Raw genomic sequence first — 19,258 nt, forward strand, 5'->3', positions numbered from 1 at the left:
CAACCAATCAGAGAGTTTCGTCTCTGACATCGACGGGTTTTGGAGCAACAACAACTCTAATGCTACAGAATTAAAAATTACTCTTTCTTATGCCACTGTTGTATATCAACAGAGCAGATTCACCACACTGTCCAGTGAGTTAAACCTTGGTCACCACTGCGGTAGATATGTGCAACAAAAACAAAAGAGCAATTAATGCAAGAGTAGAACACACCATGTCAAAACATGCAGTGCATAAAAACACTAAGATAAGGGAGTGAACGAGCAGTCCGTGAGGATAAGGCGCGGTTATTATTATTTATTTTTTGGAACATCATGGGGCAACTTGTAACGAGGTGTCTGTGAGGAGACAGCAAAGGGGGAGCGTACCGTTGTCGTTGTCCAGGTACGTGACACAGTCCCGAACGACGTTTGGAATCGGATCCCCACTGTTGTGCTTCTTGATGCTGCACCAATCAAGAACGGGGAGAAGGCTTCACAATGAGCTCGGCCAATGGCAGCAGCAACACACTGCCACACCCCTCGAGTGGGCTGGTCCCTCAAGTATGCGAACAAGCAGCAGTTGGACAGGGCCACAGCCAGTCTGTTCCGAGGCTCACTATCCTCAGTGTAATTATTTCCATTGCAGGACAAATGTCTCTCCCATACACCCCCAATTAAGTTGGGAGCCTGCTCTTGAAAAGAAAATTTTATTAATCTAGTTATGGTTAAGGAATTTTCAGGGCACATGTATTTTTGTGCACTGACTCTAGATATGTCACTTAATTTCATGTAAGACAATTTCTTGAGCACTTATGCAATTTTTATGCAAGTATTTTATGAAGAAGAGTTTTGAAGAAAATTTCTTGCAGGAAACTCGCTGAAATGTATGCCATTGGGTTCTCTTGATACTAAGGAATGCAAAAAGGGTGAAATTGTCTTCCTGCCTATCATAGAACTTAAGCTATAGAGTTTTGAAGTTGTCGCTTCAGACATGAGAAGGAAAATGTGTATTCCTGTGTGTGAAGTGGCAGCTTCAGTACCCTGTAACTTGAGTTCAATGATAGGCAGGAAGACAGTTTTACTCTTATTGCATTCCTTAGTGTCAAGAGAACCCAATGGCATACATTTCAGCAAGTTTCCCACAAGAAATTTTTTCAAAGCTCTTCACGAAATACATGCACAAAAATTACATAAGTGCTCAAGGAATTGTTTTACATTAAATTAAATGAGATATTTAGAATAGGCACGCAAAAATACATATTCCCTGAAGATTTCTTAACTGTGACTTCGTTACTAAAATTTTTTTTTCAAGACCCTCTTCCCCCCTTGAGGGGGGGACATGGCTTTCAACACTGACTTTCTTATTTTTCGATGGATTCTGATGAAACTTTTTCTTCGTGTCAGTAATTTCAGCATTATGTCTGAAGAAAGGTTTTTTGGAGCACAGCTCTTATGCGCCCATTCCTGGGTTCCTGCCTTCTGCATCGTTGTAACCAGCTGTTCAAGTAGCAGAGCAGAACGCCACCTGGAAAACGACATGTGAAGAGCTGTGCTCAAATTTCGCATTACCTATTATCATAATCATCTTGTCAAATTTTTTTGTACGAATTTTTTCTCTTCTAAACCCTGTGAAACACCTGCAGGCTAGACTAAGTGCAATGGAAGAGTGGTTCAACATGCACTGCATTTCAGTGAATGCTACACATGATGACATTCTTCACCTGGGCGAAAGCTGCTCATTTTGTGTCACCGATGCTGCAGACGACGTGGATTCCCAATTGGTTTCATGGGGTTCAACGTCCCATAGCGACTCAGGCTATGAGGAACAGTGTAGTAGAGTGCTCCGTACAATATCGACCACCTGGGGTTCTTTAAAGAGACACTGAGGACAACGCTATCAAATTTTTCTTGTTACCAGAATCCAATAGCTTGGCATTTCATGGCTTCGTTGGCGCTTGTCCGGCAGCGAAAAGTGCATTTATTGCTAAGAGATTTGGATTCGGAAGCTGAAAAACTTTTTCCCGCTGCTCCGATTCAAATTCAGTACTCTCTGATGACAAAATAGGAGAAGATTGACGTAATGTGGCAGAAATGTGATTGCTGGCTGTAAGCGCTTAAAGGGGCCCAGAAACACAATCTTAGTTAACTGTTTTGCCTGTTGATTGCATACAGTGAGTTATAAGGGTGCTATTAGTGTCGGTAATACCGCGTACATTACGTTTTTATAATATTTTAATGTCCTCCCAAAAACAACTTCATGGCTCTGATGGTGTCGCCACACAGTGGCGGGTTTTTAGCAGCGGATATGACATCACCTGGCGCGAGCTTGATGACCGGACAAACAGTAAATATACTGTAAATTGTGTGAATAAATAGAGACACATTTTGTCACCTGTCTGCGTTTTATATTACATCAACAAAAACAATTTGTTTGTCTTAGGTAAAAGCCCTGCAAAGCAAGTAAAATAAAAATACACCACCAGGGGCTCTCTGGCATGGAAACAACGCTGCCAGTCTCACAGAGAGCAGGCAACCATGGAGTACAAACTTCCGCGACGTGCTCTGGCTGGCTGTTTTGATTGGTTGCGCCAGGTGCCGTCATTGGGAGAGCGAAATAGGAATGGGAAGCCCCGCCAAAATCGAGTTGAGGGCAGCGTTTTGTTTGCTTGTATTTTGAAATTTCTTCACTGAATAACTCCCGTTCCTGTGCATCGATTCCTGTAATTCTTTTTAAGTCAGCATCTGTGTGACATAAAGAACCCACCTGAAGTATAGCCGGTATTCCCGCAGGCAGTGTTTCGCAACCCCTTTAAGGTCAACGAGACTGAAGACCACAAAAAGAAGCCTGGGTGCAATATCGAACACGAAAACACCTATGTAAAGTGTGACGAAAACGTCATTTACAGCATTCCACTCAGCTGCCAATGAACTTACGTTGGGCAAACGGGCAGATGCCTTAACAAGAGGCTCCGGGAACACTAAAGATTATGTGAACAAATTGCAAAATCCGGGAATCTGGCACCTCACTGTGCACACTGTAAATGCATACCACTGCTAAAAAACACCAAGGTTGTAGGTAGGGCTCGAAACAGACGGGAAAGAGAAATTATCGAAGCTTTCGCAATGCACGTTGCTCCTGATAAGCAATGCGTCAGCTCCCCCTCGGTGATGTTAGGGGGAACTGAATTAACCTATCTCAAGAATAGCAATCTTCGGCTGTTGTAAGCGCGCGTAGTTTACCTGTTTTCCTTTTTTTTTTTTCCCTTCATTTGCATTCTTGTCAGAGCATGCGTTCCTCCCTCTTCTGTGCATGATATGACGTCAAATGTGTGTATGTAGTCATGTTCCTTTTGAGATTAAAACAGTTGTTAGAAAGCGCTTCGTCCTGTGTGTTCGTCCTTTTTCCGTGGTTTTTAGCGCTCACCAATTCCTTCAAGTAAGCGCTCCGCTCCCGCCTAGCAGCACCCTAAAAGAAAGCAACTGCTGGCCGGACCTTGAAGGTGTTTATCAGCCGTCGTCGCTTTGTTTACATTTCCACCAATGCTATGATGGATCCCGTTCCCGATTCCGACAAAGAAGTTCTCGCAAAGAGCTGCGGATTGCACTTAGCGGCCTCAACCCCACACAGCAGGTGATGCTTTTGAGGGCTCAGGTGGCGGGTCTGGCAAGAAAGTCTGAGCGCTGATGAGCCAGCAGCATCACTGTCACCGCCGAGCCCCCGTTAGACTGATGTGTCCAGACTACTGCGTGCGGGCACATTTAAATTCCGTAATAATAGTCCTCGTAGGGCTGGTTATGCAGCTCAGGGTCATGGTACGTCAGTGCTGCCAACCCTAGGGATTTTTCCCTAGATCTAGAGAATTTGTACGTTATTTAGGGGAAAAGGGATTTTTTTCTATAATCTAGGGAAATTTCATTTGCTCAGAGAGTTTTTTTTTCTCTCTCTCAAATTGGGATGACAGTGCAAGCTTTTCGTTGTTTTTGCTCTACAACTGACAGAGGCCCGCACAACACTGCCGCGCGCTCGAGTAAAAGCCTGTTTCACATGCAGGTGAAAACACTTTGTTGCTGCCGCGCAACACCTTTTTAGAGCCATCGCGGCGGCTCCATCAGTCAGAGCAGCGGTGTTCCAACAAGTTAAAAATTTTTCGCCGCACTGCGGTGCTCAATTTTCAGTCGCTTGCATGCATGTGAACCAGCCTTTGCACGGACGTAGTCGGACGTGTATGGTCCCTGACGTGGCCAGTGGCACCCGCTGATGTGATCTGGCGCGCCACCGCCTTCCCTCAACACGCGCGCCCCTTCCTCACGTTGTATTTCGAGCTTGCTGCATGACGTGAAATTCCTATTTAACAAGCATATCTGCATGTTTATTGTGATAATTGGGAAAGAACAAGGATGCCATTTCTTTGATAAAGGAGTGCCAGGTTGGAAATCTTAGCTAGTCTAACTAGGGGAACAATTCCCAGTTCACCCGCTGCGGTGGCTCGGTGGTTATGGCGCTCGGCTGCTGACCCGAAAGACAAGGCTTCGATTCCGGCCTCGGCGGTTGAATTTCTTTGGAGGAGAAATTCTAGAGGCCCGTGTACTGTGCGATGTCAGTGCACGTTAAAGAACCCCAGGTGGTCGATATTTCCGGAGCCCTTCACTACGGCGTCCCTCACAGCCTCAGTCGCTTTGGGACGATAAACCCCAATAAACCAAATCAATCAAACTGTAACTTCAGCCAGCCTCTAGAGAAATCGCAGCAAATGAACAAGCAGCTTTTATGTCGCAGTTTCTGTACAGTCCTCAAGCGACCTCCAGGCATTTTGTACATGGTATCCTTCGGCTGAAGTCTAAATCGACTCAACATGAGGGAAAAAAATTCAGTTAATTCCACATGCCAATGCATGTTTACTAATATCTTGTGTACTGTAAAAAAAACATACACGATATAGGGAATTTAATTTGCAATTTCCAAAGAGCGCTACAGCTTATTTCGTAGCTTCATTTAGAACTTCTTCATTTCAGATCCTTCATTTCAAATTTACAGCTAATTTGCTTATCACCGTCTGGTAATAGGGTAGCTGCATGGTAAAACTTGCGACTGAATTACGCATAAATATACATTTTTTTTACAATTGAACACTATTTTTTGTATCTAGGGAAATCTAGGGATTTTTTTCCGCAAATTTAGGGAGAAGTGGCTCTGGAGGTTGGCAGCACTGTGGTACGTTGGCAAAGCGAACGCCCCGAGCCGTGCTTCTGCTAACAGGAAGGTGTGGGGAACATTTGCAGGCCACAGCTGTTTTCCTCGTTGCAGGTGCATGCCTTTGCATGAACTTCATCCAAGGGAGAGTCACTCGGAGGTTCTCTGCTGCTCCGCCCTTGTAAATCGAGCGCATCTAAAATGAAACCACATGGGCACGCAGAGCGCATCGCTGCAAGGCAGCCCAAAACATACCGAAACTCAGCTGGCCGCCTGTTGCACCTACACTTACAAGTTTTCTTTGACTTCCAACATTCAGGTTGCGTTTTTTTCTGTCTTCTTCGAGTGAAAAAAGTCAACAAGCGGTTTTAAAACAAGGCTATATACTTCAATATTGATCAAACACACAGCCTTCATGCACAACTGCCAACCTCATAGATCCGTGGCCCCTTTTCTCCTATATTTTATCATCATGCATGTACTTGTGAGATTAGCCTGTGGCAACAATACCTGTACTTTAGTTCTTGCTCTTTTCTACCTTACAAGAATGTTATTTTCAGAAAGAGTGTCTTTTGTGTTTAGGAGCTGGTATTCTATCGAAACAAGCCAACTTCAATGTCTCCTCAGTGTCTCTTCAACATGCACTGACAATCATGCAGTACACGGGCCTTCGAGAATTTCCCCTCTATCGAAATGCGACCGCAGCGGCCGATATCGCACCCGCGTCTTTTGGGTCAGCAGCCGAGTGCCATTAACCACTGAGCCACTGTGGTGTCCCAATGGATTCCCTATTAATTCTAATCGTATCAATCAAGTAAATCAGCCAAACATGGTATTGAAACCAACTGCCCTCTCTGCACAACATTTCAGTGCAAATAAGCGAGCGGTTTAACCAAGAGAAGAATTTCACGATATACATTTGGCATTGAAACAGTCAGTATGTGCGTATGTGGATTTGAATGCGATCCAGTTAGATTTAACAAACGTCTGATGTCTTATCTTGCTGTATAAATTGTTTCATTTTCCCCTTTCGTGACATTCTTTCTATATTTATGCTTCTGCTGTCTGTGTGTATTTTTTATTGATTCTTTTTTCCTTTTTCTCCCCACCAATGTGAGTCATGTTGAATGTACTGCCCCCCCTCCCCCCCTTCCTTAAGGAGGGCAGCTGGTCTTAGAAAAAAATTTTTGTTAATGAAGTCACAATAATGGAATTTTCAAGAAACATGCATTTTGGTGCGTTGATTCTAAATATGCAATTTAATTTTATAAAAAACAAGTCCTTGTGCAGTTATACAATATGTTATGTAACTTTTTGCCGAGAGCCTTCAATAAATTTTGCTGCAGGAAACTTGCTAGGACGCATGCCATTGGCTTGTCTTGACATCAGCCTGTTCAATAAGGACGAAATTATTATCCTGCCTATCATAGAAGTTTGAGTTGCAGGGTTTTGAATTTGCCACTTCACAGACGGGAAGAAACTGATGATTTCAGAATTCTATAACTCATCTTCTATAGCAGGCAGGATGATAATTTTACCCTTATTGCATAGCCTGATGCCAAGAGAAACCAATGGCATGCAGTCTAACACGTTCCCTGCAGTAGAATTCCTTTGACACTCTGGGCAAAAGTTACCTAACATACTGCGTAAGTGCGCAAGGACTTGTTGTGCATGAAATTAAATTACATATTTTGAATCGGCGTGCAGAAATGCATGTTCCCTAAAGATTCCACTATTGTGACTTCATTGATAAAAATTTATTTCTAAGACCCCCCCCCTTAATGCAATACCCCACCAGGGGGTCGAATAAATGATGATGATGATGATGACTCACTGCTCCAGGGTGGCCCGGAACTGCTGGGTGGGCGAGTAGACGGGCACGGCTGCTCCCTTATTGAAGAAGCCGCTGCTGTGCGAGTGGGGAATGCGCGCCACCTTGGCATTGGCCAGCAGCTTGCGGTCATGCCTGCAACACCCGTGACCATCGACGATTTATTTCAGGCATCAAATGGACAGAGGCATCATTCATTTATTTATTTATTTCAATTTCAAGATACCCCTAAAGGCCCTCTTCACGAGGGTATTACATAGGGGGTGGTAAAAATTCGAACATAAATATATAGAAGAAACATCTAACATGAGTAACAGAGGCAAAAAAAGCAAGAAAAGAGCAATGACTGGTAGTCAGCAAGTATCCAAATGTGGCGGAACAACAAGACACAAAATGAACAAAATGAAAAAAAAACAAAGAAAAAACAGAGATAAAACAACGTAATAAACAGAACGAGAAAACAAAACTCAAACAAATTACGGTGAGCAGAACAGAACTAGAAGAAAACTACACATCGCTTTGATTTTTTAAAAGTTCATGAAATGATGTCCCATTCGTTTCACTTGTGATTGTGGAAGGCAGCCGGTTTCAATCAATAATGGTTTTGGGCATGAATGATTTGGCAGAACTTCAAGTGTGACATGTGGCGCGTTTGATCTTGAAAGGATGGTCACGGCGTGGAAACACTGCTGAGGGTGAGTGAAAGAAATCGTCGTGAAACAACGGATGATGGATGATGAAGAGAAATTAACATTGCAATGGAAACTTCTTCAACCATGGTGTTTAAGCGAGACTTAGTTAAATATTTATTTTAGCAAAGTTCTGCTGTTTGATATGTTTTGATGGATTACCTTCTGCAGTCATCCAGCTATACAGTGGCAGTGTTACTAAATAAGATCAGTCAATCTAGTTTTAATAACGCTCGAATAACACGTAAAATTTTGCATTCAATGTTTCTGGAGTGACCTGTGTTTGCTGTTTCTGGTGTAGAACAGTAACGCGTACAATAAAAACATATACGTGGTAGTTTAACCTCTCATATGTGCAATTATCACTTTTTTTTTTGCAGTATCACGTGCATGTTAACCCTACCCTTTGCATAAAATCTCAATATGTTTAAAAACTTTGTTTTCGGCAAAAATAACAAATGGCACTAACCTACCACAGCCAAACTTAGCATTTATTCATTTATTTACTTACAAATACCTTACAGGCCTCCGGAGAGGCATCCTGTAAGGGTGGTGAAATACAGAAGTTTATGTAAAATAGGTTAGAAATAAAAAGCCTAGTAAAAGTGCATAAATACAAACAAAATCAAGTAAGTTAAGATAATAATATATCGGAGTTCACAAAAATTGGCAAAGGTGAAAGGCAACTATGCGCTATGGAACTAAAATTAGTGAAATGAACAAAGAGTTACACAAAAGCAAAAGAAAACATTTCAGGCATACACGAGGATAGCTGCGTATGAACAGAACCAATGAGGCAAAAGTTTCAAGCGACTGAAAACAAAGCTGTATGAATCATGATTACATAAATGACGTGCTAAGCGTTATCAACGAAGTGTTTGAGTAGATGTTGGCGAAAGGTGTCATGATTACGCTGGAGGGCGATGCAATCCGGAAGATCGTTTCAGACGCGGATGGCGAGCGGGAGTAACGAGAAGTTGAAAGCATCAGTGCTGCCATAAATGCGGGCATAGCTGTACTTATTATGTAATCTATGTGATAAGTAGGATGGATGTTGTACATGTGCTGGCGGTGAATCAGTGGCATGGACGAATCTATGAAAGATAGATAAAAGGGCAATGTCGCGATGAATATTCAACGAATGGAGCAAAAGTTCGATCTTTAGTTGGGCTACACTGGAGTGATAACAGCAATTTTGCGAAATAGAACGACAAGCCCTATTTTGGATAGCGTCCAACTTCTCTATTAGATATTTCTGATGGGGTGACCAGACGGATGAAGCGTACTCTAGCTGCGGTCTGAGAAAAGTTAAGTAGGCTTGTTTACGCACGTGAGGGGTAGTGCTTTGCAGGTTACGGCGAAGGAAACCTAGTGACCGGGAAGCATTAGCGAAAATGGCGTTTATATGTTCAGCCCAAGAAAGGTTTGGTGAAAGATGGACGCCTCGATACTTATACCGCGTAGTTCAAGCCAATGTATCGTTATCAATGTGGTAGGGGAAATGCGAATTCCACATCAGTGTCCCTTTAAATGCAGCGCATTGTAATGAAACAAATGAAACAAGTGTGGTAACAAAAATGCACAGCTATATAATACTCCAAGAAGCAAATTCAGAGCTGAAACAAGCGACACATTTGAGTGTTTCTAAAGTGTATGATGACAAGTAGCAACGGTCTTCATTTACCGCCCCTACATGGCGTGACCATCTGCTGGCCCCCGCAAAGCAACCAAAGCGCTCTACAGCACTGAACTTGGTGAGGCTCATATATGCCACAGACTAAAAAGCACGCTCTTTTTCATGCCATGCAAAAAAACGCCTCGTGGGCAAGAACACAAGTGACAACACTCACTCGAGCACAGGCTCGGGTATCCGCAGCTGGTCGTAGTGGACGTGCTGCTTCAGCTCGTGCAGGTGGTTCACGTACGAGATTTTCCTCCCAAATTTGGCACTGCACCAGAGAAAAGGAGAAATGGCACTCTCTTTCTTTTTTTTCTCGTGGCTTTTCCCTGCCTTGCTTTGCACGCTCATTAATTTGGAATTCATTGCCAGAATACATGTAATGCTAATTTAATACATGTAATGCTCATGTAAACGTGGAGGCTAACAAAGAGGGTTCAGCTTAAGTTAAGGACAACACAGCGAGCTATATGGAAGGGAAAATGAAAGGTGTAACGTTAAGAGATCGGAAGAGGGCGGAGTGGGTGAGGGAACAAACGCGGGTTAACGACATCCTAGTTGAAATCAAGAGGAAGAAGTGGGCTTGGGCAGGGCATGTGATGCGAAGGCAAGATAACCGCTGGTCCCTAAGGGTAACGGAGTGGATTCCAAGAGAAAGCAAACGTAGCAGGGGACGGCAGAAAGTTAGCTGGGCGGATGAGATTAAGAAGTTTGCGGGGATACAGTGGCGACAACTGGCGAAGGACAGGGTTAATTGCAGAGACATGGCAGAGGCCTTTGCCCTGCAGTGGGCATAGTCAGGCTGATGATGATGATGATGATGATGATGTAATGCTAGCTCCCAATTTCAGGTCAACTGTAAGAAAGTGTCTCTTTTAACAACTATGTACTGTAGTTCACAGCCAACAATTGAAAACGTCTCACCATTCCTGGCAAGAGATGACAAAGTAATAGCTTCGCATACCTGGATGCTCTAATTGCGGAGGAGATTTCTTCCTAACTATTTTATCTATTTTGACCCCGTTTGCTTTGTTGCACTCCTCGGACCATAGTGCAGATCAAGAAGTTCTCTGTTTTTTAAATTTCTCCTTATTATATTTCTTGCATAAAATTTTCTTCAGTTCAGATATGTCAACGGACACTGCACTGCAAAAAAATTCGAAATCAAAAGCTGCGCTTTGCGAAAAGAAAGTCTAAGAATGTCTTGACCTGTAGTAGCAATACAATGAATATTGAAACAGCCTTCTGCCACATTTTCTTAACTCTGCAACCTTATCACAAGACTCTGAGAAAAAATAAATATTAAAAACAATTTTCTGGCGATATAGCAGTGAAATTTTGAGAGAGGAGTCATAAAATTATTTCTAATGTGCTAAAAAAATTTCACGTAAATAAATCGAGAAATAAAGACATTTGTGTTGAAAGCATGAGTCCCCCTTTTTAGGGTTCACAGAAAAGACTAAACTGAAAATTGGAAATGCTAATTCTTTCTAACCTGTCCATGTATCACCGGGCTTTCACAATGGATAGATTCAAACTATAACAACCACGCACTCTTACTGCTGTGGCTACTACCGACGATTTGATAGGACACAGATGCAGAGGCCATGTAGGAAAAGCATCCGAAACAAGACAGTCTGAGAAAAGCTGAAACAGCGGAGACAGCAAATTTTTCAAAGCATGTTTTTGCTATTGAATGATGCCTACGACAGTAGTAAACATGGATCACAGAGTCGATTTCGTCAGCACTCAATAAATAATTTGTAACTCAATTTTTTTTCCTCCGTAGTTTCAGTTGCCAGACAATAGTTGCGATGTCCCAAGTGATTATGAGATCACACGAGGCATACAAAAACCGCAATATAACCACTGCTTTGACATTTCAATTTATTCAAACTCCTAGGCTAAACTGTTCCAGAAGCTGGAATGGTAGCAAGTGAACAAAGGGCTGTTATGCTGCAATTTTTGCATGCCACACCTGATCTGGTGCTCACCTGCGATGTTGCAACGGCCTTTCAACTGGTGAAACTAAGACTGCATGGAAGGATAAATGCATTTAAAACTTAGGAGACTAACGACAACGGTTCAACTTTAATTGACCACAAAGTTAGAGAAAAATGATGGGTGTAACGTTAAGGGACCAGAAGCAGGCGGGGTGGGTGAGAGAACAAATGCAGGGTTAATGACATCCTAGTCAAAATCAAGAGGAAGAAATGGCCTTGGGCAGGGCATGTAATGCGAAGGCAAGACAACCACTGGTCCTTAAGGGTAAGAGAGTGGATCCCGAGAGAAGGCAAGCGTAGCAGGGGGCGGCAAGGAGTTAGGTGGGCGGGCGAGATTGAGAAGTTTGCAGGGATATGGTGGCTGCAACTGGCAAAGAAGGACGGGGTTAATTGGGGAGACATGGGAGAGGCCTTTGCCCAGCAGTGGGCGTGGTCAGGCTGATGATGATGACTGAGCATGGTCGAATTTTAAGTGGCGATTTATGTTTGCTAATGTCGTGCACATCATTCGAAAGCAAAACTACCACTTGAAAATTCTGGTGTCTCTACCCCTTTAGTGCAGATGAAAAAAGGGGAACAGTGGACACAAAAAAAGTGAGGCACGCCAGCTACACACACAGAGCACTACTTCACCCACCTAATGTAGGGCCGGAAAAGCTGGTAGAGTATCTTGACGAAGCTGGTGGGGTGGACTAGATACAGGGCTTTGAGGTTCTTCTTGTACCTGCACCAGATTGGGTCACTTCTACCACCAGAATAGGGACAAGGCAAAGAGAAAAACACTGAACGCAGCACCTGCAGTGTCAACCTCCTCGTGTCTCCTTTGCACAATAGCAGAATGGAAAGTTGGGCGAGTTGGTGTACATTCATTTTGGGTGGAAAAAACAGCGCGAAGGAACGGGAGACAAAGATAAAAGAAACCACACGGACGAGTGCTGACTCACAACTATTTGCGAACTCTTTAGCTGCTACCTTTAACAGCGAATAATATTTGTATCTTACGTTTTTTCTTCCTTTATTCAGTCTGATTTTTCAATGTAACCCACCCCTTATGTAATACCCCAATCCTGGGGGCCTTTAAGGTAATAAAGTGAAGTGAAGTGAAGTGAAGTGAACTATTATTTATTCAGAAAAAACAGACATCTATAGTGAAGAAAAGTCATAAAGTGAAGTGAAGTGAAGTGAACTATTATTTATTCAGAAAAAACAGACATCTATAGTGAAGAAAAGTCACGTGACCTGACGTCGCCTGCGCGCGTGCCCAGAGTACAACAGTCTAAGAACTACATCATGAGTCAATAGAAACCTTACAACTCGATTTCAGAAGACCGTGACTGACTAAAAAACATGAGACAGCCCGAAACAAAAAAAAACAAAAACAAATGCACTAAAAAACATCAGGTGTTGCCAAAAAACGAGACCTCTTTATCTACAATCAATAAGGAAGCCTGACTGATGCATTCATCCTGTTTTTCCCGAATATGATATGCCTCAATGAGCTCCCTTGTCGTCTTATCTTTATGGCGAAATAAAATGCGTGTGTATGTGATTAAAGGTGTGCACACTTCCTTATTTTCCTCCTTACTCTGGGCATGTATGCAGGCGACGTTAGGTCACGTCACTTTTCTTAACTATAAACGTTTGTTGTTTGTGAATAAATAATAGTTGTGAGTCAGTGCTCGTCCGCGTGGTTTTCCTTCATCTTTGTCTTCCGTCCCTTCGAGCTGTTTTTCCACCCAAAATAAAAAAAATCCTTTGCACAGACAATTTCTCTATGAGCTGTGCTTTTATTCCACTACTGTGACCTCATTGGCCAGCACGCAGTCAAATAATATCAACAATGTGGCTTCCATATAACATGAAGATGTATTGCACGTACTTCACTACCACTAAAAAAATATAGAGTGCATATCCTGCTTACATAGCAACTGTCACAAAACTGGAGGAGACACTTCAGCTGTGCCTTTACGGTATGCGCGATAGTATCAACGGGCAGCGGCCTGGGGTCTGCTTTGTGTATCATTTCATAGACATGGACGCTGTTCTTCCTTTCACCATCACACAACACTTAACATGCCCTTGAGAGTACAATGCGAAAGCGTTAGAAATCCCCCCACCCCTCCACTCCTTCCCGGTGGGCATTAAAACTCCACTGGACGTCCGCAGGACATCTCAAACGTCCCCAGGATGTCCAAGGAAGTTAAAGTGCCCATTGGGTTCTCTGTCGCATAGGTTCTGCCTATATGCCCATGCATGTGGAATGGGTCATTCTCCACTTTGAATTCATAGGTGGCAGGGAGCCCTCACACCACTCCTGGCGTACTGCTGCAGCGGTTAAGAGAGGGACCACTGTCCTGCTTTTTCATCGTGCTTTATCGTGCTTTTCTTTCCTTTTAGAGGAGTGCCGTCTCTTCTCATGCTGCTTACAACTTGAAACTTGCATGTGCAGCTTAACTTCAAGTGCGAGCACTACAGCACTGCCTCCATTGAATGGCAAGCGCTCACCGCAGCATCAGGCCACAAACTTAAACCACCGTCTACTGCAGTGACTGTTCAGGACAGCTGGGAGGACAACTCAGTCTTTGGTACTCTGTTTGCACAAAGCCGACAATTCTCTGTAAACAAAGAAAAAACATCTGCTGGAAGGTTGACTTTCGTGACAACACCCAGCATACGAGGTGAATGAGGCATTTGCGAACACTATTCCCTTTCACCATTGAAACAAGTACTCTCACCACATCCATCTAGGCATGCTGCTTTTTGAATATTCGCACCTTACCATTCGTACAGTGCAGTTTGTTCCAAGATGGAGGCGTACAGGTTGACGCAGGTAATGAAACTCCATACAGTCCTGTACGCACTCCATAGTGACTTGGAAATTTCCACCTTTTTGAGCGTAGCGGAAAGGTGCGGCAAGAACTGATATATTCCGATCGTGACGTGTAGGCATCTCATCAGTGCTCGTGCAAAAGCCACCTTTAGGCTAGGGTATTACCTTTTTGGTCCTTGTCAAAGTTGTTCTCATCTCAAAAAATAAAGGAGCATTCTATGCTCCTCACACTTCTTCAGCTTGCTTAGCAAGTGCTTGAACTGGAGCAGACAATTCTTGCAAGTTTTATTGAGCATGAACTGTCCCTCCTTATGACAAAGGAATGGTTCCTCAAGTCCTCATGCACAGTGATCCTGACAGCCAACTTTGCGACTTTGAACACCTTGGCAGTGGCCCTCGTCAACTTTCCTGGGTGACCACCCATGAAGGCTTGCAGTCACTGGAGAAAATCACGCATTCTGGCGACATCTGACCGTTGACTGTGCTTTTTCCTTTTCGTGACAGATATCACATTGCTGTCAGAGCACATCAGTGCTTTCTGCACCTTGAAGAATGAATGGCTTTGTCATGTTCAGACAGGTGGCAATTTCCAAGTCTCTGTAGAGAGCGGCCACGGTGATGAGGACTGAATGGCGCTTCATCTCCTGCGTCACCCGGTACACTTCCGTCTTGGAACAAACTGGACAGCATGAATGATAAGGTGTGAACAAACAAGCAGCTGCATGCCTAGATAGATGTGGTGAGACTGCTGATGTTTATGGCAATTGGGAATAGCGTTCTCAAACACGTCACGTGCCCTGAATATTCCACCTCACAAGTCATCTGCAGCGCCATGAAGGCCTGCGGCGATCTGAGCCATTCAGAATGGCGTGCGCTGCAAGACATGTTCCTCTATGCCCCTTTCCCCAAAACTGGTGGCTCCATCCCTGGGCAGGAAAGGGCACCAGTCCCAATGGACATCGAACCTCCCTTGGACGTCTTGGGGACGTTAGGGATGTGTTCAGGACATCCAGGGGATGTTCAGTGCCCAGTGGGAGTGTCCATCCCTGGGAAGGAAAGGGCACCACTAGTGTCCAGGTGCTGCGCACAGGAGACTCGGCCGACTCAGGGGACACCGTGTTTACAAATGATGGCACACCATTTCGCAGCAGCCTTCCACACTGCCGTGTTCGTGCGGACTTTCTCTGCTAATTTAACCAGCAAACGAAATACTAGCTGTACTTTGAAAACATCATCCTGAACAGTAGCTTTTAAATAACTGCGATAACTGTTTCAATAAAACACTCACAACACTGCTCAACTTTCTTACTGGCCAGCAAGGGCTCCGAGCTGGACTGTCTGCTCTTACAGGGCCCTATACAGTAATCACAAGGTTCGTCCAACAAAGGTACTGCCACAGCCACCCACTTGCGATCGAACGTCCGGAAGGCCGACCAGAGCCAGCCCAGGGACGGCTTGTTCTTGCTGCTGAGGCCGTGGTGGAAGTAGACCAGCGTGTAGTCACTCTCCACAAACTGGTCCAGCGTGTGCATCAGGTACCTACAGTATGGACAGAGAGGTCATCACGATGGCAAACAACCAAAGATGTGAACGGACACGACAATCTAAGGTTTGGTTTGGTTGGTTTATTGGGGTTTAACGTCAAAGTGACTCAGGCTATGAGGGACGCCGTAGTGAAGGGCTACGGATAATTTCGACCCCCTGGGGTTCCTTAAAGGGACTATGAAATAAATTTATCGAGATTACGTAAAGATAGGCAATCCATCACTCGTCACCCCAGCGCAAGAATTTTTGAGCTAGCATCAATCACCAAACGGCCAATCACCAATCACCATCAAGACACCAAACAGCCCGCAAATTTTAAAAAACATGATTTTTAAAAATTCATAATAAATTGCCGGCTCAGTTCCGAAGACTCATACTTGGTGTCAATGCTTCTGAGCATCACTTCTAACATTTACAAGCGGCTTTTAATTCTTTGCATGGTCCCTTTAAAGTGCAATGACATCGCACAGTACACGGGCCTCTATAGACCTTTGCCTCCATCGAAACTAGACCGGCGTGGCCGGGATCGAACCCGTGTCTTTCGAGTCAGCAGCCGAATGCCATAACCACTGAGCCACCATGGCGGGTACGACAATCTCAGACTTGGGGACTGCTTTAACCACGTCCTTAAAGAAGAAAATGCGAGAGCACTCAGGTTGCCTGCTATGGTCTCTACAATCACTGCATAATGTTCTTCTTGTGATTTTTTTCACCAAGCCTCCAGTTGGAACCAGAACCGTTACCCTCATGTGGAATGCATGAGGTTATGCACTGGACTACACAAGCAGGCAGACAGCACAGTGTGGATTACTATGGCTCCTTAGCGCTTCTGACAGTCAGTGGATGCCCTCTGCCACTGACAGATGCGAATACCTCTTTGAGTTGGCACCATATGTGTAGATGTATATAGCCATTCCAATGCTAAGAGTGCTTAGCTTCTTGGAAGAAAAATGAGAATTGTTTGCCTGTAGCACCTTACCGTGCGTACTTACATATTGTCTACTTCATTTTGTAAATTTATTTATTTATATTTGCATACACACGGAAATACCCAACAAAAACTCAGTGGACACCAGTACATTCAGGGGAATATCGAGTGTGGAGCATATTTCAATCAAAGGAGTAATCAATCATTAGCATCCCCCAAAGCAATGCCATATGGCCACTTGTATCTGAGTATTAAATTAAGCAGGATGCTAATGCGTAATTACTCCCTTGGTTTTGACCAAATGTTTAGGGGAATCCCCCAAGGTGGAGTAGATTTCTAATAAGGGAGTAATTACTCACTGACGTCCACCCGAGCGCAGCCATACGGCTACAAAGGAAAGCTATACAGCTTTCTCAGAAACTCAGTAGAGCGACTGCTCCGGTGTAGCGGTGGTCCCGGGTTCGATCCCCGGACCAGGACGAATTTTTCTTTAACTACGAAGTTTCTGAGAAAGCTGTATAGCTTTCCTTTGTAGCCGTATGGCTGCGCTCGGGTGGACGTCAAATGAGTAATTACTCCCTTATTACTCCCTTGGTTTACGAACTTCATAGGTTACCGTATGAATGATAGTTAATTTTTTTTGTTGTTGTTTATGAGGCACAGTGGTTACTGACATGCTCCCTCTCCTCACTGAACTGATTTCAGTTGGCAGCATTCTGTAAACAAACAAATAAACGCAGGACAGTGGAAGAGACCCACCTGAGAAACTTGGGGTGGTCCAGCTCCTTGTGGGGCGGTAGCCGGCATGCCGAGATGACTATCACGTTGCGGCCGTACGCATCGTCACCTGCCAGCAGAGGCACAGGCAAGGCCTTAGGGCGAGTCAAAGCTTAGCACTAGGCCCCACAGTCACACCACAAGATGACAAGGAGCTGGTGTATTTACTGCCACATCTTGCAGCCTCACAGGAGGCTATGACAGGAGGAGCCACTGCAAAGCACAGCACGCTCACTGCAACTTGCATTGTCATGTGCATCAACTGGCTGACACAGGCGAAGAAACTACCGCCAACATATCGGCCTACCATTGCAACGGGGCCGTTGAGTCAGGGCTGCAGCCGATTTCGTTCGCTCAAACCACAATCATCATCATCATCATCATCAGCCTGACTACGCCCACTGCAGGGCAAAGGCCTCTCCCATGTCTCCCCAATTAACTTGGTCCTTCTTTGCCAGCTGCGGGCACCCTCTATCCCCGCAAACTTCTTAATCTCATCCGCCCACCTAACTTTCTGTGGCCCCCTGCTACGCTTGCCTTCTCTTGGAATCCACTCCGTTACCCTTAAGGACCAGCGGTTACCTTGCCTTTGCATTACATGCCTTGCCCCGAGCCCATTTCTTTTTATTTGATTAACCCGCGTTTGTTCCTTCACCGACTCCGCCCTCTTCCGATCTCTTAACATTAGACCTATCATTTTTCTTTCCATAACCCCCCCGATGTACAGCCTTTGTCAAAAGTTTGGAGCCCAGGAGGTTTGCTTCTGAAGCACACTGTCTGGTTTGTAATGCATCTCCATGGAGCGCTCCAAATTTGCTGAAGGTAAGAAGATTTCTGGTCCTGCCTCCTGCAATGGGTAGGACTGCCACGAATGTTACAGGAGTCCCACTGCGAGGCTTAGAAGCAAACCTCCTGGGCTCTAAACTTTAGACAAAGGCTGTACAGGGTCAATCACACTGAGCGTGAACATGACTCCACGTGGCTGCGCAAACGTGGAGCACCATTGCGACCAACCCAGTAGCAAACCTATACTAAGAGGCAGATGACACAAAGCGCCACATCGAGGTTTCGCTTCTCGTGCGCCACTCTGCATTGATTCATGAATGGGTAAGTTGCAATGGCACTCCGCAGGTATGTGGTCACACGGAGCCATGTTCCCTCTCAGTGTGATTGACCCTGCACATAATAAACAACCACTTGGACCACACCACACAATTATTATGAATCTATAGACAGGTCCTCAAGAGTATCATCATCATCAGCCTGATTAGGCTCACTGCAGGGCAAAGGCCTCTCTGACTGAAGTCAAAGGTTGTCCTGACTCTATTAGCAATTACCTTAGGCAATAGACAGTAAGATGATCGTTCTGCAATTTTTCAGAGTATAGACTGAAACATCAAGGTGTGCACATGGCTCTAACACACAACCTTCACCAATGCACCCACACGACTCAAGAAAAGTGTCCCCACAAGTTCTGGTGACGAACTTTAAATGAACAAATTATCCAAACAAGCTGCATGGCTATTTATTGGTTCCATACGCAATACAACAGACCAAATTCACCTGCCGTGCTCTGTTAGTTTAACCCTTTACGGCGCTTTGTACACAATTGCGTAAGCAGCAAACTTACAGCTTTTTCTGAGAAAATGGAGCACTTGACAGTGATTTCATTATTTCAGTCAAACTGAGCACTCTTCTTGTTGCAAATAAGTTGTTTTTTGGTACCATGTAGTGAATGCAGCAAGTAATATTTCACATAACCGTGAGCTAGGTAGCACTTTGTCCGTTGTTTTCGTGCAGACAG

At 44.4% G+C, this 19,258-nt stretch overlaps 1 protein-coding gene across 2 annotated transcripts in view; it reads right to left on the bottom strand.

The window, feature by feature from the left end:
* LOC149326761 (rho GTPase-activating protein 1-like) overlaps positions 1-19,258 on the bottom strand; it is a 121,597-nt gene that overhangs the window by 20,095 nt on the left and 82,244 nt on the right. For both annotated transcript variants that reach the window (XM_089562444.1, XM_089562445.1), the window contains 6 exons: positions 17,437-17,524; positions 15,612-15,743; positions 12,012-12,098; positions 9,544-9,642; positions 7,008-7,139; positions 370-446 (listed from right to left, as the gene is read on the bottom strand). In XM_089562444.1, the coding sequence (XP_089418570.1) occupies positions 370-446; positions 7,008-7,139; positions 9,544-9,642; positions 12,012-12,098; positions 15,612-15,743; positions 17,437-17,524 (615 nt within the window). The remainder of the gene's footprint in view (positions 1-369; positions 447-7,007; positions 7,140-9,543; positions 9,643-12,011; positions 12,099-15,611; positions 15,744-17,436; positions 17,525-19,258) is intronic.

The sequence above is a fragment of the Amblyomma mixtum genome, chromosome 10 (genome assembly GCF_055824585.1).
Source record: "Amblyomma mixtum isolate Tamu chromosome 10, ASM5582458v1, whole genome shotgun sequence".
NCBI classification, from domain to species: domain Eukaryota; kingdom Metazoa; phylum Arthropoda; class Arachnida; order Ixodida; family Ixodidae; genus Amblyomma; species Amblyomma mixtum.